Here is a 16,378-nt window from a genome sequence, read left to right as displayed (position 1 = left end):
TTTAGCTCGTCTGGTAGGCTCGTGTCACTGGGCAGCTCGCGGCTGTGCTTCCCGTTGTAGTCTGTATTAGTTTGCAAGCCCTGCCACATCCGACGAGCGTCGGGGCCTTTGTAGTACGATTCAATCTTAGTCCTGTATTGACGCTTTGCCTGTTTGATGGTTCGTCAGAGGGCATAGCGGGATTTCTTATAAGCGTCCAGGTTAGAGTCCCGCTCCTTGAAAGCGGCAGCTCTACCATTTAGCTCAGTGCAGATGTTGCCTGTAATCCATGGCTTCTGGTTGGGGTATGTACATACGGTCACTGTGGGGACGACGTCGTCAATGCACTTATTGATGAAGCCAGTGACTGATGTGGTGTACTCCTCAATGCCATCGGAAGAATCCCGGAACATATTCCAGTCTACATTATTTTTGATTTTGATTACTGCACTGTTGGGTAGAGCTCGCAAGTTAAACATTTCACTGTACTTGTCCACGTGACAATAAAACTTGAACTGAACTGAATTTAGCTGAAGAGAGGATCACACTCTCTCTACCCAAGTGGGTCATGGCTAGCCGATGGGAGTCTTGTCTTCACTTCTAACCTAACACACACCTGGTGTGGAGTAAACAAACACACCAATTAGCATCTCTAGAGATCTGCCTCTCCATCCTGGCCCCTCACTGCACAATACTCCTGTATAGAGACTACCGGATACTACCATTAAGGAACTTTCAGCCAGTAGTTTTGAAAGTAGCGCTCATGTGCCAAAACGGGTCCCCGAAACATCATCCATTTCCATTTTAAATTTCGTATGATATGTTACGTCCTGCTGGATCGTATGATATGTTAAGAATGTGCTTAAGATCCCATTCAATCTCTTTAACAGCTGTTCTAGGCATTCTCTCAATGACTTCTTTGGGTATTGTCGTTCTGTAACGTTACTACAGTATATTCCTTTCTGCACATTAAGCAACCACCTATGGTTTTTGTAGTGATTTACAATGCAAGTGTGCTTTATGGGTAACCATATTGTGGACTGTGGTGTAGATTATTTTCCTTGATTCACATCTATAATGTGGTTTAGATGACCTAACATTAATTTACACTAAGTAGGTGGCAAACAGGAGGTGGTATTTACAGTGAGCGGATTGGGCGACAGGGGAGGTCTTTCCGCCCATTATCAAGTACAACACATCAGTATGTAAGTGTCACCAAGTGGGGAACTTGGGAGATGTTCTACAAAAAGCCAAGTTGAGCATCACATTCTCGCCCTACTTTCCTAATTTTCTTGTCTCCTTTATTCCTGGATTCAGTTGCTTCTGTATTCACACCACTCCCCTCTGTAGACCTTTCTACACGAGCAGATGGCCTCCTTAGAGCTCCATACCTGCTCCCTGACATCTCTCCTTCTATCTCCTTCTCTCCTCCTCACTCTGATTCTCTGCCTTCCTCTCTTTCTCCCTCATTCTCGCCATCTCTCTTTCTCCTGCTCCCTGGAAGACTGCACAGTTTTTTACACAGTTTTTCTTTGATTTCCCTTTATGAGCAGATTTCAGACAAAATGAACATTTACAGCACAGAGCCAGCCAGAGTGGGAGAGAGAGTGTCTTTTCCCTGAGGACTACTACTTACAGCACGAAAGGATCATCATGCATTTTTATCGAATTGCAGCATATATTTAGCCCTTTACTGTTTACTGTACTCTACTTTCCATCCGCAACCCAACAACCATTTGCCCTCAAGGCACCAAGAGATCCTCTTAAGACTATTTGTCTCTGAAGTTACTGCAGCTGTGTGAGCTGACACACACAATTTCTCACTATCACTGTTTCTCTCACTTACGTATTCTCTCACACTATCCAAAAGCTGCTGATTTATTAGCATACTGTTAACTGATACTAAATTAAGAAGAGAAGAGAGGAGAGGAGAGGAGAGGAGAGGAGAGGAGAGGAGAGGAGAGGAGAGGAGAGGAGAGGAGAGGAGAGGAGAGGAGAGGAGAGGAGAGGAGAGGAGAGGAGAGGAGAGGAGAGGAGAGGCACCACAGTGAACTCTCTGTCTTTCGGGCACAAGGTCTTGCCATCTGACACCTGCCACTGAGTGGGCATGAATCCTCTCTCCGTTTGGCAGGAAGTAGAGGGCAGCAAACAGGAACTCAAAGCAGGGAGTGTATCATATGTAGATTCCACTGGCCACAGGAAATGGCTGCCTTTAGTATCTGTGATGAAGCCTGGCCAGAAGAGCACCTGCCTTCCCAACAGAGACCCTTTGAGAGGACATCCAGCCATGATGAGGCCTCTGAATGTCAATTCAACACACAGATGTCTCAAAACAAGCACAAACACTGCCAGCCATTTTGCTCTGGCTCTTTCAGTAGACATGAGAGCTTGGTTTCAGGTTCATCCCCAACAGTCCCCGATTGGGAAAACAAGGCAATAGCCTTCTGCTCTGCACCTTTGCCATTACACTGCCGTAAACAAGGTATGGACAAACAAAATATTTTAGACTTGTTTTATTTGAACTCAAACACCAAAAACGATTTCCAACACACAGGATTATGACACATCAAACACATTATCCAGACAACTCAGTGATTGTGTAAAGGTCTGGCAGTAGGGGAGGGGGAGAGCATAGGCGAGTGAGTGAGTAAGCGAGTGAGTTGAGCGTGAACACTGACGAGGCCGGCCATAGAGACGCAGTGTGCAGTGTGCCCGCTTGCACAGGAAGCCATTCAAACCAAACACACACAGATGTTCACACACTCCCTCCCGCCCCCCTAGAGGCTGCGCAGGTGACATTCCCTGGCAGGGCAACCGTGAGTGTAAGAATTTATTTAGCCACAGCCAAATGCACACACACCATTACACACACGTGCATAAACACGCGCACACTGAACCGTTGAAATACTGAGACAATTACACACATGCAAATGCTCTCACACACAATTACACAGTGTGTAGATGCATGCTTGCACACACGGACACATTGGTAGTCTCCATCTTCTTAATTTCTAGCTTTTCAGTTTCATAGTGACCATTATATTTACAGTGAACAGATGTTGAACCTCATCCAATGTCAAGTAAACTCTATATGCATATACAATCAGTTACAGATTAGGAAGTTCATGATGAGAATATGCATGAGCCTAACACAGACAGTGAGCATAAATTCAAACCCAAAATACCTTTTGAGTGTGTGAATCTGACGGTATAAACTGCAAAATGTCACACTAATAATATCTTCAGTCCTTGTGAGGTGTCTATCTGGAGGGGAAAAAACACTGTTTAATGTTAAAACATGACTCTAACGAGACGACTGCATTTAGTCGAACCCATTATTTCCAAATGCCTGCATCGTATGGAGAAATAACTACCCACCGCTATCCAGCCGGAGGACGGCCAAATGGGAGATGTATTGTATCTCAATAACACCAGCAGAGAGACCAAAATAATTGGAATGGACAGATATGCTGCAGCTACACTTTAGCATCTGCGGCCCTGCAAACCGAATTGAATACGGCAACGTGCAATTAAATTATATTACATTTCTCAGAGACAAATATTTTTTATTGTCTATTATAACATCTGACAAAATGAATAAAATCAGAAACCCATCAGAAAATACGAATATAAAACCGATTTGGTTTTCAGAAGATAAAATAGTAAAGATCATGGGCATCATTGTAACTTGACTCGAGATGGTCTTGAACAGAGCCATGCATTTAGAGAGTTGGGCCATTGAGGTTTCTGCATGATACTTCAACATACTATGACAGCCATGTTAGCGACCCATTAACATTACATGGAGAATATTTAAATAATGCTATGTAACTGAATGTCTAGAATTAGAACAATACTCAACCTTCTAAAAGTTGGCCCAGCTCTGTAAATGGTTCTGGTCTTGAACAATGTACTGGAACACATAACATAGCTAGAAGCGGCTAGCCGCTAACCCACTGGGGCCTTCCTGGGAAGTGCAAACATGCAGATTCTTTCCCCGTCTGGTCATCAGTTTGATTGCTTCCAGACTATCCTAGACATTCCCTGCCGGAACTGTGTTAAACAGGCCACAATCAATTCTCCTTCTTCCTAGTCTCTCATCCCTTTATCCCCAAGGCAATCTGAAATGTGTCTGTCTGTGTGATGTTCCTGAAAAGGCATTATCTAAAATAATACCTAATTGCCACTCATCAGAGCTTTGGCATCTCAGAATAAACAAAGACAAAGTGACTACAGGGAAAACAATTATTTGGGGGGACAAATGATTGTACAGTACCACATAGAATCACTAAAAAGCCAAACATCACCCAAGTGATAAAGCAAATCAGCACACACACAGTAAATCTGAAATGTCAGACAGACCAGTCATTGTCACCTCCACTGTATCTGAATGGCGAATCAGAGAGAAGGAATGTTCTGACAAAATCTTCAGAATGTAGTTAGCTACAGTACAGCTATCTGAGGCTGACCAATGAAAACCGTGGAGGCATGGAATGTTAGCAAGCTATGAGGTGAACATTGTCATGAATCACTCGAGCACACACATCTGACGAGATTACATTGTAGAATCACATTCTCCATATTGGGTCCCAATCCCAAACCACACTCCAATCTGTTGGTGCTGACAGTAAAGTGACAGTGAAGTGAAACAAATGGCACCCTATTCCCTATATAGTGCACTACTTTTGACCAGAGCCATATGAGCCCTGGTCAAAGTTGTGCACTACATAGGGAATAGGGTGCCATTTGGGACGCAGCCAGTGACTCACCATTGACTGTGAGCTGGACCCAGCTGCCATTGTGGAAGGTGTTGTACTGCTGCTCCAGCATCAGGACCCTACACTCATACCAGCCCTGGTCCTCTGAGCGCACTGGGTTGATCTGAAGAGACGCCTTCCCATGCAGGCTGGCTCTACCTGGGGTGGGAAAGAAGAACACAGGGAGGGTCAGGAGTCAAGACCATAGAATTTGAGTTGATCCAAATGGTACAGCCAATATGGCCGCCAGTGTACCCAAAGAGCACCATAAACATGGACACCAATCAGTGTGATGCGCATATCTCAACATGGATGAAGCTTACACTGCTCTTTCATTATTCCACTGACTGTTCAATTCATTAATGACATTACAGTATCACACACATCAGACAGCAGACACAGAGCTGCTCTGCCAACAGCATCTTCTCTGGGTCTCTGTGGCCTGAGATCGTGCTGTTAGATAACCCATAACCTATCCAGTTTCATTACAGATGGCTTCAATATAAAGAATGCTAATGAAAATGATCAAGGTCAGGAGGATTTGATTTGACCCAAAATGAAAATGATTGGATTTGAATTTGAGCTGTTCCCAATGCATACTACTTCACAACCGCTCAAAATAAACAGATTTCTAACAGACCCTGGCCAGAGGAGAGCTGCCGGCCAGTATTACGATTAATGGATAACATTACATGGAGGGCAATATCTCTCTCTCTCTCTCTCTCTCTCTCTCTCTCTCTCTCTCTCTCTCTCTCTCTCTCTCTCTCTCTCTCTCTCTCTCTCTCTCTCTCTCTCTCTCTCTCTCTCTCTCTCTCTCTCTCTCTCTCTCTCTCTCTCTCTCTCTCTCTCTCTCTCTCGCTCTCTCTCTCTCTCACTCTCTCTCATCCCCCCAGGAGATAAAGAGGAAATCTAAAAGTAGGAAGTCATGTCACAGAGGATGAGGGAAGTTGAGGAAACCAGGCATGTTGAAATCTGTCTCACAGCTTCCAACCCACTGCACCCACACGGCTTCTGCTACAGCCCTGACAGTCGAGCCGGATGAACAGACTGAAACACTCTCTCCTCCTCTCTCCTCTGTTTGAGCCGTGCCCTGGGACAAAGATCCTTTACCCCATAATGACAAAGCAAAACCAGGTTTTTAGAAATGTGTGCACATTTAAAAACTGAAATATTACATTTATATAAGTATTCAGACCCTTTACTCAGTACTTTGTTGAAGCACCTTTGGCAGCCATTACAGCCTCGAGTCTTCTTGGGTATGACGCTACAAGCTTGGTACACCTGTATTTGGGGAGTTTCTCTCATTCTTCTCTGCAGATCCTCTCAAGCTCTGTCAGGTTGGATGGGGAGCGTCACTGCACAGCTATTTTCAGGTCTCTCCAGAGATGTTCGATCGGGTTCAAGTCGGGGCTCTGGCAAGGCCACTCAAGGACATTCAGAGACTTGTCCCAAAGACACTCCTGCGTTGTCTTGGCTGTGTGCTTAAGGTCGTTGTCCTGTTGGAAGGTGAACCTTCGCCCCAGTCTGAGGTCCTGAGCGCTCTGGAGCAGATTTTCATCAAGGATCTCTCTGTACTTTGCTCCATTCATCTTTCCCTCGATCCTGACAAGTCTCCCAGTCCCTGCCGCTGAAAAACATTCCCACAGCAGGATGCTGCCACCACCATGCTTCACCGTAGGGATGATGCCAGGTTTCCTCCAGACATGACGTTTGGCATTCAGGCCAAATAGTTAAATCTTGGTTTCATCAGACCAGAGAATCTTGTTTATTATGGTCTGAGAGTCCTTTAGGTGCCTTGTAGCAAACTCCAAGCGGGCTCTCGTGCCTTTTACTGAGGAGTAGCTTCCGTCTGGCCACTCTACCATAAATGCCTGATTGGTGGAGTGCTGCAGAGATGGTTGTCCTTCTGGAAGGTTCTCCCATCTCCACAGAGGAACTCTGGAGCTCTGTCAGAGTGACCATCGCGTTCTTGGTCACCTCCCTGACCGAGGCCCTTCTCCCCCGATTGCTCAGTTTGGCCGGGCGGCCAGCTCTAGGAAGAGTCTTGGTGGTTCCAAACTTCTTCCATTTAGCCTTCTGTAGCTCAGTTGGTAGAGCATGGCGCTTGCAACGCCAGGATTGTGGGTTCTATTCCCACGGGGGGCCAGTATGAAAAATGTATGCACTCACTAACTGTAAGTCGCTCTGGATAAGAGCATCTGCTAAAATGACTAAAATGTAAAAATGTAAGAATGATGGAAGCCACTGTGTTCTTGGGGACCTTCAATGCTGCAGAAATGTGTTGGTACCCTTCCCCAGATCTGTTCCTCGATACAATCCTGTATATACAATCCAACTCTTTCAACCTCATGGCTTGGTTTTTGCTCTGACATGCACTGTCAACTGTGGGACCTTATATAGACAGGTGTGTGCCTTTCCAAATCATGCCCAATCAATTTAATTTACCACAAGTGGACTCCAATCAAGTTGTAGAAACATCTCAAGGATGTTCAATGGAAACAGGATGCACCTGAGCTCAATTTTGAGTCTCATAGCAAAGGGTCTGAATACTTATGTAAATAAGGTATTTCTGTTTTCACTTTGTCATTATGGTGTATTGTTTGTAGATTGATGATTGAAAAAAAACAATTTAATCAATTTTAGAATAAAGCTGTAACGTAACAAAATGTGGAAAAGTCAAGGGGTCTGAATACTTTCCAAATGCATTGTATGTACTGTAAGTACTGTTGCTTGTTTGTTCATTTTGAATGTCAGGTAAACATATTGGCGTCGAGGGCGGGCTGGATTGCTCTTCCAGCAGCGCTGCATATAGATGCAATAGATAGCCACTCCCCGGGACGGCTGCCATAACTGGGGAAGAAAACGGCTGTTTTTTGTTGAGCAGGAAATCGATAAGGCAAAGGGAAGAGGTTAGAGGGAAGAGGGAGACTGCAGTCTTGCAGTAAAAAGGCGAGGCTTTAAAAGTCAGGTCTATTTTTGCCTGGGTGATGAAGTGCTGAGTGGTGTGGGTAGTGGCGTGAAGGGTAAGGTAGGGATCGACCTCAGGTTCAATCTGTCACCTAGTGAGAGTTGTGCTGTAAACAGAGTTAACAATACTGTACCACATCAAGACCAGCCCTTCCAGGGCATTCACACATACTGTCATCTAACACTACTGCTGTCTACAGTGAATATGGCTCTCTGGGTTTGTTCAGAACACACATGGGCTTCGATCCATTGCACTGCCGCAATAGCTATAGAGAGAGCAGAGGAGAATAGAGCTAAAGAGAGCAATGCAGCTAAACTTTCAGTTCTTTAAAGACCATAATCCCTCTGCAGGCTTTTCCCTAGCTCTGATTGGAGGAGAGACTGGGAATTGGGTTTGGGAGATGTAAGACCAGCCTGTCCCCAAAAAACTTAGACAAAAAATACACAAACTAAATATCATACAGTATCTGAATTATTGATTGTTTCTTTGTTTGAGTTGGTGCAAAAATAGCTGATTTTAAATGTTAGATTTGCATATCACCTTGGGCAGTTGGCTAACACACTAGAGGAGGAGCACACAATTTCTGTCAAGCACTGAATAAGACACTTGCCGAAGGGTAATAATCAGTCGAACAGTAAAAGTCTGTCTTTTCCCTGCAAGAGAGAGGTTTGCCACCCACAATCCACTTCAACATAAAAACAACACATACAGTGGCTTGCGAAAGTATTCACCCGACTTGGCATTTTTCCTATTTTGTTGCCTTACAACCTGGAATTAAAATGGATTTTGGGGGGGGGTTGTATCATTTGATTTACACAACATGCCTACCACTTTGAAGATGCAAAATATTTCTTATTGTGAAACAAACAAACAAGAAATAAGACAAAAAAAACTGAAAACTTGAGCGTGCATAACTATTCACCCCCCCCAAAGTCAACACTTTGTAGAGCCACCTTTTGCAGCTGCAAGTTTCTTGGGGTATGTCTCTATAAGCTTGGCACATCTAGTCACTGGGATTTTTGCCCATTCTTCAAGGCAAAACTGCTCCAGCTCCTTCAAGTTGGATGGGTTCCGCTGGTGTACAGCAATCTTTAAGTCATACCACAGATTCTCAATTGGATTGAGGTCTGGGCTTTGACTAGGCCATTGCAAGACATTTAAATGTTTCCCCTTAAACCACTCAAGTGTTGCTTTAGCAGTATGGTTAGGGTCATTGTCCTGCTGGAAGGTGAACCTCCGTCCCAGTCTCAAATCTCTGGAAGACTGAAACAGGTTTCCATCAAGAATTTCCCTGTATTTAGCGCCATCCATCATTCCTTCAATTCTGACCAGTTTCCCAGTCCTTGCCGATGAAAAACATCCCCACAACATGATGCTGCCTCCACCATGCTTCACTGTGGGGATGGTGTTCTCGGGGTGATGAGAGACGTTGGGTTTGCGCCAGACATAGCGTTTTCCTTGATGGCCAAAAAGCTCAATTTTAGTCTCATCTGACCAGATTACCTTCTTCCATTTGTTTGGGGAGTGTCACGCTCTGGCTCCGGGACTCTGTATGTTGAGCCAGGGTGTGTTCGTTCTGTGTGGGTTGTTTCTAGGTTGGGTGTTCTAGGTTGTTGTTTTCTGTGTTGGCCTAAGTGACTCCCAATCAGAGGCAACGAGTGTCAGCTGTTTGCTGGTTGTCTCTGATTGGGAGCCATACTTAACTGTCTGTGTTTCACTTTGTGTTTGTGGGTTTTTGTTCCGTGTCGTTATGTTTAACCGTGGACTTCACGAATCGTGTTTTGTTTGTTACTTTAATTAAATAAAGTCATGTTTGGTTCACACGCTGCGCCTTGGTCTACTTCGCTACAAGACGATCGTGACAGAAAAACCCACCATACAACGACCAAGCAGCGTGTCCAGGAACACACGCAGGAGGTGACTCTGGTGGATGTCCTCCTCGGTTGGGGGCAGATTACCGAGGAGGAGGCCGTCCGGTACCGGAGGGCAATGAAGGGGGAGACCCAGGCAGGAGAGGAGCAGCGGCGTCAGCAGTGCCATCGTCGGACGGACGAGAGGCACCCCCAATAATTTTTTAGGGGGGGGCACACGGCATGGGCAACTGGGCAGCAGGAGGCTGTCACAGGGCGAAATAGGAGAAGAGGAGAGAAGGCCACCGGGTTTTGGGGGCCAGAAGGCAGGTTGGCGGAGCCTGGATGGAGAGCAGAGCCAACTCCCCGTACTCAGGCATGGCAGCATGAGACTGGGCAGGTTCCGCGGTATGCGGAGCTGCGCACTGTGCCACGAGTGGTCCGGCATAGTCCGGTACGTCCTGTGCGAGCACCCCGCACGTGTTGTGCGAAGGTGGGCATGCAGCCAGGACGGAGTGTGCCGGCTCAGCGCTCGGGGCCTCCAGTGCCTCTCCTCGGTCCCGGATATCCTGCGCCAGTATCACGTGCTGTTATGCCAGTACGGGTACACAGCCCTGTACGTCCTGTGCTGATGCCTCACACAGAGTGTGTGAAGGTAGGCATTCAGCCAGGACGGGTTGTGGCAGCTCTTCACTCCAGGTCTCCTATCCGTCTCCATAGCCCAGTCCGGCCTGTCCCTGCTCCACGCACCAAGCCTACGGTGTGCGTCGCCAGCCCTGCCCGGCCTGTCCCTGCTCCACGCACCAAGCCTACGGTGTGCGTCGACAGCCCTGCCCGGCCTGTTCCTGCTCCACGCACCAAGCCTACGGTGTGCGTCGCCAGCCCTGCCCGGCCTGTCCCTGCTCCACGCACCAAGCCTACGGTGTGCGTCGACAGCCCTGCCCGGCCTGTTCCTGCTCCACGCACCAAGCCTACGGTGTGCGTCGCCAGCCCTGTCCGGCCTGTCCCTGCTCCACGCACCAAGCCTACGGTGTGCGTCGACAGCCCTGCCCGGCCTGTTCCTGCTCCACGCACCAAGCCTACGGTGTGCGTCGCCAGCCCTGTCCGGCCTGTCCCTGCTCCACGCACCAGGCCTACGGTGTGCGTCGTCAGCCCAGCCCGGCCTGTCCCTGCTCCACGCACCAAGCCTACGGTGTGCGTCGTCAGCCTGGTCCAGCCCGTTCCTGCCACTCGCACCAAGCCAGGGGTGCGAGTCGTCAGCCTGGTCCAGCCCGTTCCTGCCACTCGCACCAAGCCAGGGGTGCGAGTCGTCAGCCTGGTTCAGCCCGTTCCTGCTACTCGCACCAAGCCCGGGGTGCGAGTCGTCAGCCTGGTAAGACCGGTCAGCTGCTCCACAACGGAGCGTAAGCAATCCGCTCCGTCAATGTCCAGTCCAGATCCAGCCAGCGGGGTCAGACCGGACCAGGGGCGCTATGGGGGTTGATTGGAGGGTGGTGGGCAAGGCCGGAGCCAGAACCACCGCCGAGGAGGTATGCCCACCCAGCCCTCCCTTGTTTAGCCCTTATTGAGGCGCGGTCGCAGTCCGCGCCTTTAGGGGGGGGTACTGTCACGCTCTGGCTCCGGGACTCTGTATGTTGAGCCAGGGTGTGTTCGTTCTGTGTGGGTTGTTTCTATGTTGGGTGTTCTAGGTTGTTGTTTTCTGTGTTGGCCTAAGTGACTCCCAATCAGAGGCAACGAGTGTCAGCTGTTTGCTGGTTGTCTCTGATTGGGAGCCATACTTAACTGTCTGTGTTTCACTTTGTGTTTGTGGGTTTTTGTTCCGTGTCGTTATGTTTAACCGTGGACTTCACGAATCGTGTTTTGTTTGTTACTTTAATTAAATAAAGTCATGTTTGGTTCACACGCTGCGCCTTGGTCTACTTCGCTACAAGACGATCGTGACAGGGAGTCTCCCACATAGCTTTTGGCGTGTTTGCTTGTTTGCTTGTTTTTTTTCTTTAAGCAATGGCTTAAAGCTCTGTGGAGTGTACGGCTTAAAGTGGTCCTATGGACAGATACTCCAATCTCCGCTGTGGAGCTTTGCAGTATCCTTCAGGGTTATCGTTGGTCTCTTTGTTGCCTCTCTGATTAATGCCCTCCTTGCCTGGTCTGTGAGTTTTGGTGGGCGGCCCTCTCTTGGCAGGTTTGTTGTGGTGCCATATTCTTTCAATTTTTTAATAATGGATTTAATGGTGCTCCGTGGGATGTTCAAAGTTTCTGATATTTTTTTATAACCCAACCCTGATCTGTACCTCTCCACAACCTTGTCCCTGACCTGTTTGGAGAGCTCCTTCGTCTTCATGGTACCGCTTGCTTGGTGGTGCCCCTTGCTTAGTGGTGTTGCAGACTCTGGGGACTTTCAGAATAGGTGTATATATACTGACAGATCATGTGACAGATCATATGACACTTAGATTGCACACAGGTGGACTTTATTTTACTAATTATGTGACTTCTGAAGGTAATTGGTTGCACCAGATCTTATTTAGGGGCTTCATAGCATAATACATATGCACGCACCACTTTTCCGTTATTTAATTTTTTAGAATTTTTTGAAATAAGTTATTTTTTTATTTTCACTTCACCAATGTGGACTATTTTGTGTATGTCCATTACATGAAATCCAAATAAAAATCCATTTAAATTACAGGTTGTAATGCAACAAAATAGGAAAAACGCCAAGGGCGATGAATACTTTTGCAAGGCACTGTACGATGTGAACCATAACCCCATTATTTAACAGCATCAAAGATAGAATCCCTTGTCATAAGGTCATAATGGAATTACAAAATAGACTGCAGTATTCAGCTATGTCGATGTAAAGCTCACAGACACAGAGACAGAGAGGCATGAGAAGCTAGCTTACCCCCACATACCAGCTCTGCTACTGTAAAATACAATCCAGAACCTCTCATCTCCATCATGAATACATTTAGACCCATAAATATAGGCTGAATACAGTACATTGACTGCCTTGCAGGACTAGCCAGTCTAGCCGGGCAATGATAGTACATTTAGTCTCTCTTCCACCCAGATAAATTATTTATTTGGTGAGAAATGGGAAATGGGGATTCATGGGAAAAGCCAGCCAGGCAGAATTTATACAGTATGTGTGTGTGTGTGTGTTTGTCTGTGTGCGTGCATGTGTTAGGCAGCAGGCCACTCTGGCCTAGTGGGCCATGGTGAACTCCAGACACTCCAGACACTCAGCTCAATGTAGACACAGAGAGGATATATTCCCATTAAACAGCTCTACTGTAAAATGGCGTCTGTCCCCACAATACACTTGAATCTGGTCTGAAATGCGCTTCAGTGTGTTAGTACTGCCTCTGTTCTGTTCCGTTCTTTTCTGTCATTCCATAGCATTGGAACCAGGCGACATGACAAACGCGCACTAGTACACCCGGTGTACTATGGGTCAACATGAGGAGAGTGGAAGGCTCTTACCGGTGTACTCTGGGTCGACATGAGGAGGGTGGAAGCGGAAGCTGATGAAGAAGGGGATGGGCACTCCGAACTTGAACCACTCCACCACGTAGGGGGGCTGCTGGCCGTCCAGGGGAGGGGACACGTCACATCCCAGGATCACACTCTCTCCAGCGCGCGCCGTCACAAACCGGGGTTCCTCTCTCACTCCGTGGGCACCTGGGGGGAATAACGGGAGAGGGTCTTTTAACCAAAGAGCAGATCGTCTCTTAGAGAAGGAGGGACGTAACGGTACAGTACATGTGCTGTACTGTTCTGTTCTGTTCTCTACCACTACAGCTGTGCTGACCAAGCAGAGAAGACATTGTTGCTTAGTTGCCCAATGCCTATAAAACACTACTTCCATTATAGCTACAGTGAGTGAACAAACAGGCCATGTAGCTCGTCAAAAGTAAGATTGAGCAGCCCTGCCTACAGTGTTGGCGGCCCTTATAGGCACCAGTAGGTCCTTCCATGGTTCTACTACAGGACAGTCTGGCTCTGTACAGTTCCTGTGTCGTCATCTCTCCTGGTGAGAGCAAGTTCTGTCTGAGGCGTAGGTCACCTACAGTATTGTAAATGAGTTGCCAGGCCCAGGCGGCTCTATTGATCAGAGCTGGCTGCTGCTCATATGGGCTTTACTATGAGCGCTACCAGGGCTGGGCTGGCGTTTAGCCACGGATGTCCAGGCACACTGCCAAGGGTTGACCTATCGGACGGCTGAAAGGTCGGCCTACCTGCCTCAGCAGAACACTCACTCCAGGAATGGATTTTGTCCAGGTGCCTCCCCCGCTCTGCTCTCAATGAGCCAGCCCGGATCTCTGGATCCCATCCGACAGACTGAGCATGGCCGCCCCTCCGCCCTCCCTCCCCTCGCCCTGGGGGGAACATCGCTTCAGGGATCAAGAGACATTAGCGCTTTCATTAACACTATCACTTGCATTATGGCTGCTAATGTTTTCAGGAAGTACAGCATCCAAGTACAGTAGTGGCAAAGAAAGGCTACGCCTCAGGATGGGGAAAAGGTAGCAGTATGATTCTCTAGGTAGGTTTCTGTAATGGAACTCATGCCTTGTGTTGAGTGTGTAAACCATTGTCAGTGTTGTGTAAAATAGGAAGCGCTACGGTTGCCATTGTTCCTTTCCAATTAAACACCCTCAACTTAAAACTACAAATATTTTCTGCCATTCCTTTTCTTTCGGTGATAATGCCTCTTACCTCTATTACAGGCTCCACCCCTGAAGGTCCTATGCATCAGTCAGTGATTGTGTTTACCAGTTTAATCTGCTTTATCCGGTGGAAGAGTTAATCCACTTTATTTGATTTAGCCAGCACAGCTTTTGGACTGAAACAGAGCAGATTTAATCAAATTACACTTTTTGTTAAAGTGGAGCCGTGGTCTGCCAGTCACGGGCCTTACTCCTAGAATCTGCTCTGCCATTGTGTCTCTCTGGTAAGCGGTGCAAAAAAAGAAAGCGTAAAAAGCCATGGCTTAGCGTTAATGACCAGCCCACTGGAACACATACGCCAAGTCACTGGGCCCTGCACATGACCACAATACAGCCTGTAGCTAAGACCTAAAGCCATAGCTAAACAAACCAGCAACACAGCCTACACAAGCATTATCAAATATACTGAGGCTAAGTAGCCTATAAGCTAGACTCGAAGAGACCACTTACAGGGAAGGGAACGAGTAAAGAGCACCTATAATTGCAATCTAAAGCTACATATGCATATACTTATCATGCTTAATTAAAGTACAAATGTGGCACTTTCAGTGTAAATTCTAACTGGTAATTGTACAAAGCAGCAACGGACACACACTGTGATAAGATGCAGGAAATGTAAGGAGAACATCAGTAGCATCAATAGTATCTGATGCATCAGTGACAGAGAGGACTGAGTGAGAGGAGACTGAGTGGTGATGGCTGGAGGGCGGTAGACATGGTAGAGGGGACTGAGTGGTGATGGCTGGAGGGCGGTAGACATGGTAGAGGGGACTGAGTGGTGATGGCTGGAGGGCGGTAGACATGGTAGAGGGGACTGAGTGGTGATGGCTGGAGGGCGGTAGACATGGTAGAGGGGACTGAGTGGTGATGGCTGGAGGGCGGTAGACATGGTAGAGGGGACTGAGTGGTGATGGCTGGAGGGCGGTAGACATGGTAGAGGGGACTGAGTGGTGATGGCTGGAGGGCGGTAGACATGGTAGAGGGGACTGAGTGGTGATGGCTGGAGGGCGGTAGACATGGTAGAGGGGACTGAGTGGTGATGGCTGGAGGGCGGTAGACATGGTAGAGGGGACTGAGTGGTGATGGCTGGAGGGCGGTAGACATGGTAGAGGGGACTGAGTGGTGATGGCTGGAGGGTGGTAGATATGGTGCCGCTGCTCCTCAGTCCGTAAACCCCATGACCTAATGCGCTTGTGTGGAAAGCTGTCCCCCCCCACTCTGCTTCTGTCGGCATAACAAAATCACATGAGCCATGCAGGACCTGACCCGGACAAACTAAGTCTCCTTCACTCTGTCAGTTCACACCACACTCACTTAAGATCTTACTTTGAACTGACTTTGAAGATCTACACATGCATTAACTAATTCAGTCTCCATTGAAATCATTGCTAACTTGTTGAGTCGATTACATTTAGCCTTCACCTTTACACACGCCTTAACACCCTTATTTATAACACCTTCATAACATATTAGTTGTGCAGTATACATTACACACCCCATATTTCGATCTTAGACTACTCCTATCTCCTCTCAGTTTTTACAGCACCCTTTTACAGTGTGTTGGACCTGCCTAATGACTGGCTCTATTTTCAGGAAACGAATCTATTCAGTTGGAGTAAGTCTGTGATGACAGCAAAGTATTTTTCTGTAGAAGACTTATCAGAGAATTCAATACTTCAAGAGGCTCAGTTTCCTGAAATCGTGCCCTCTTCTATCAATGTAAAATATTTTTATGGACTCAACACATTTGTGTCTTCCACACTAGTAGATTAAGAGGCATCTAGAGAGTTTGGATGTATGAAAATGTATGCACTCACTAACTGTAAGTCGCTCTGGATAAGAGCGTCTGCTAAATGACTAAAATGTACAAAAATGGATTACTTATAAGGTGATCATCAACTGTAATCCATGAGCAAGAGAAAAGCGATACATTACGTGGGCTACTTTACAAACACTGGTTAAGCTACGTGAGCTACTTTACAAACACTGGTTAAGCTACGTGGGCTACTTTACAAACACTGGTTAAGCTACGTGGGCTACTTTACAAACACTGGTTAAGCTACGTGGGCCACCCCTTGCAGAAAAAACACA

The 16,378-nt window shown here is 47.2% G+C and overlaps 1 protein-coding gene across 5 annotated transcripts in view; it reads right to left on the bottom strand.

The window, feature by feature from the left end:
- The window catches only part of LOC121559437 (protein turtle homolog B), a 77,821-nt gene that overhangs the window by 48,278 nt on the left and 13,165 nt on the right, over nucleotides 1-16,378 (bottom strand). For all 5 annotated transcript variants that reach the window (XM_041872690.2, XM_041872697.2, XM_041872667.2 and 2 more), the window contains exons 2-3: nucleotides 13,041-13,238; nucleotides 4,749-4,895 (exon numbers count right to left, since the gene is read on the bottom strand). In XM_041872690.2, coding sequence (XP_041728624.1) covers nucleotides 4,749-4,895; nucleotides 13,041-13,238 — 345 coding nt within the window. The remainder of the gene's footprint in view (nucleotides 1-4,748; nucleotides 4,896-13,040; nucleotides 13,239-16,378) is intronic.

This window comes from Coregonus clupeaformis, chromosome 5 (genome assembly GCF_020615455.1).
Source record: "Coregonus clupeaformis isolate EN_2021a chromosome 5, ASM2061545v1, whole genome shotgun sequence".
NCBI lineage: Eukaryota > Metazoa > Chordata > Actinopteri > Salmoniformes > Salmonidae > Coregonus > Coregonus clupeaformis.
Note: the sequence above shows the minus strand (reverse complement) of the source record. Positions and strands in the feature narration are given on the sequence as shown.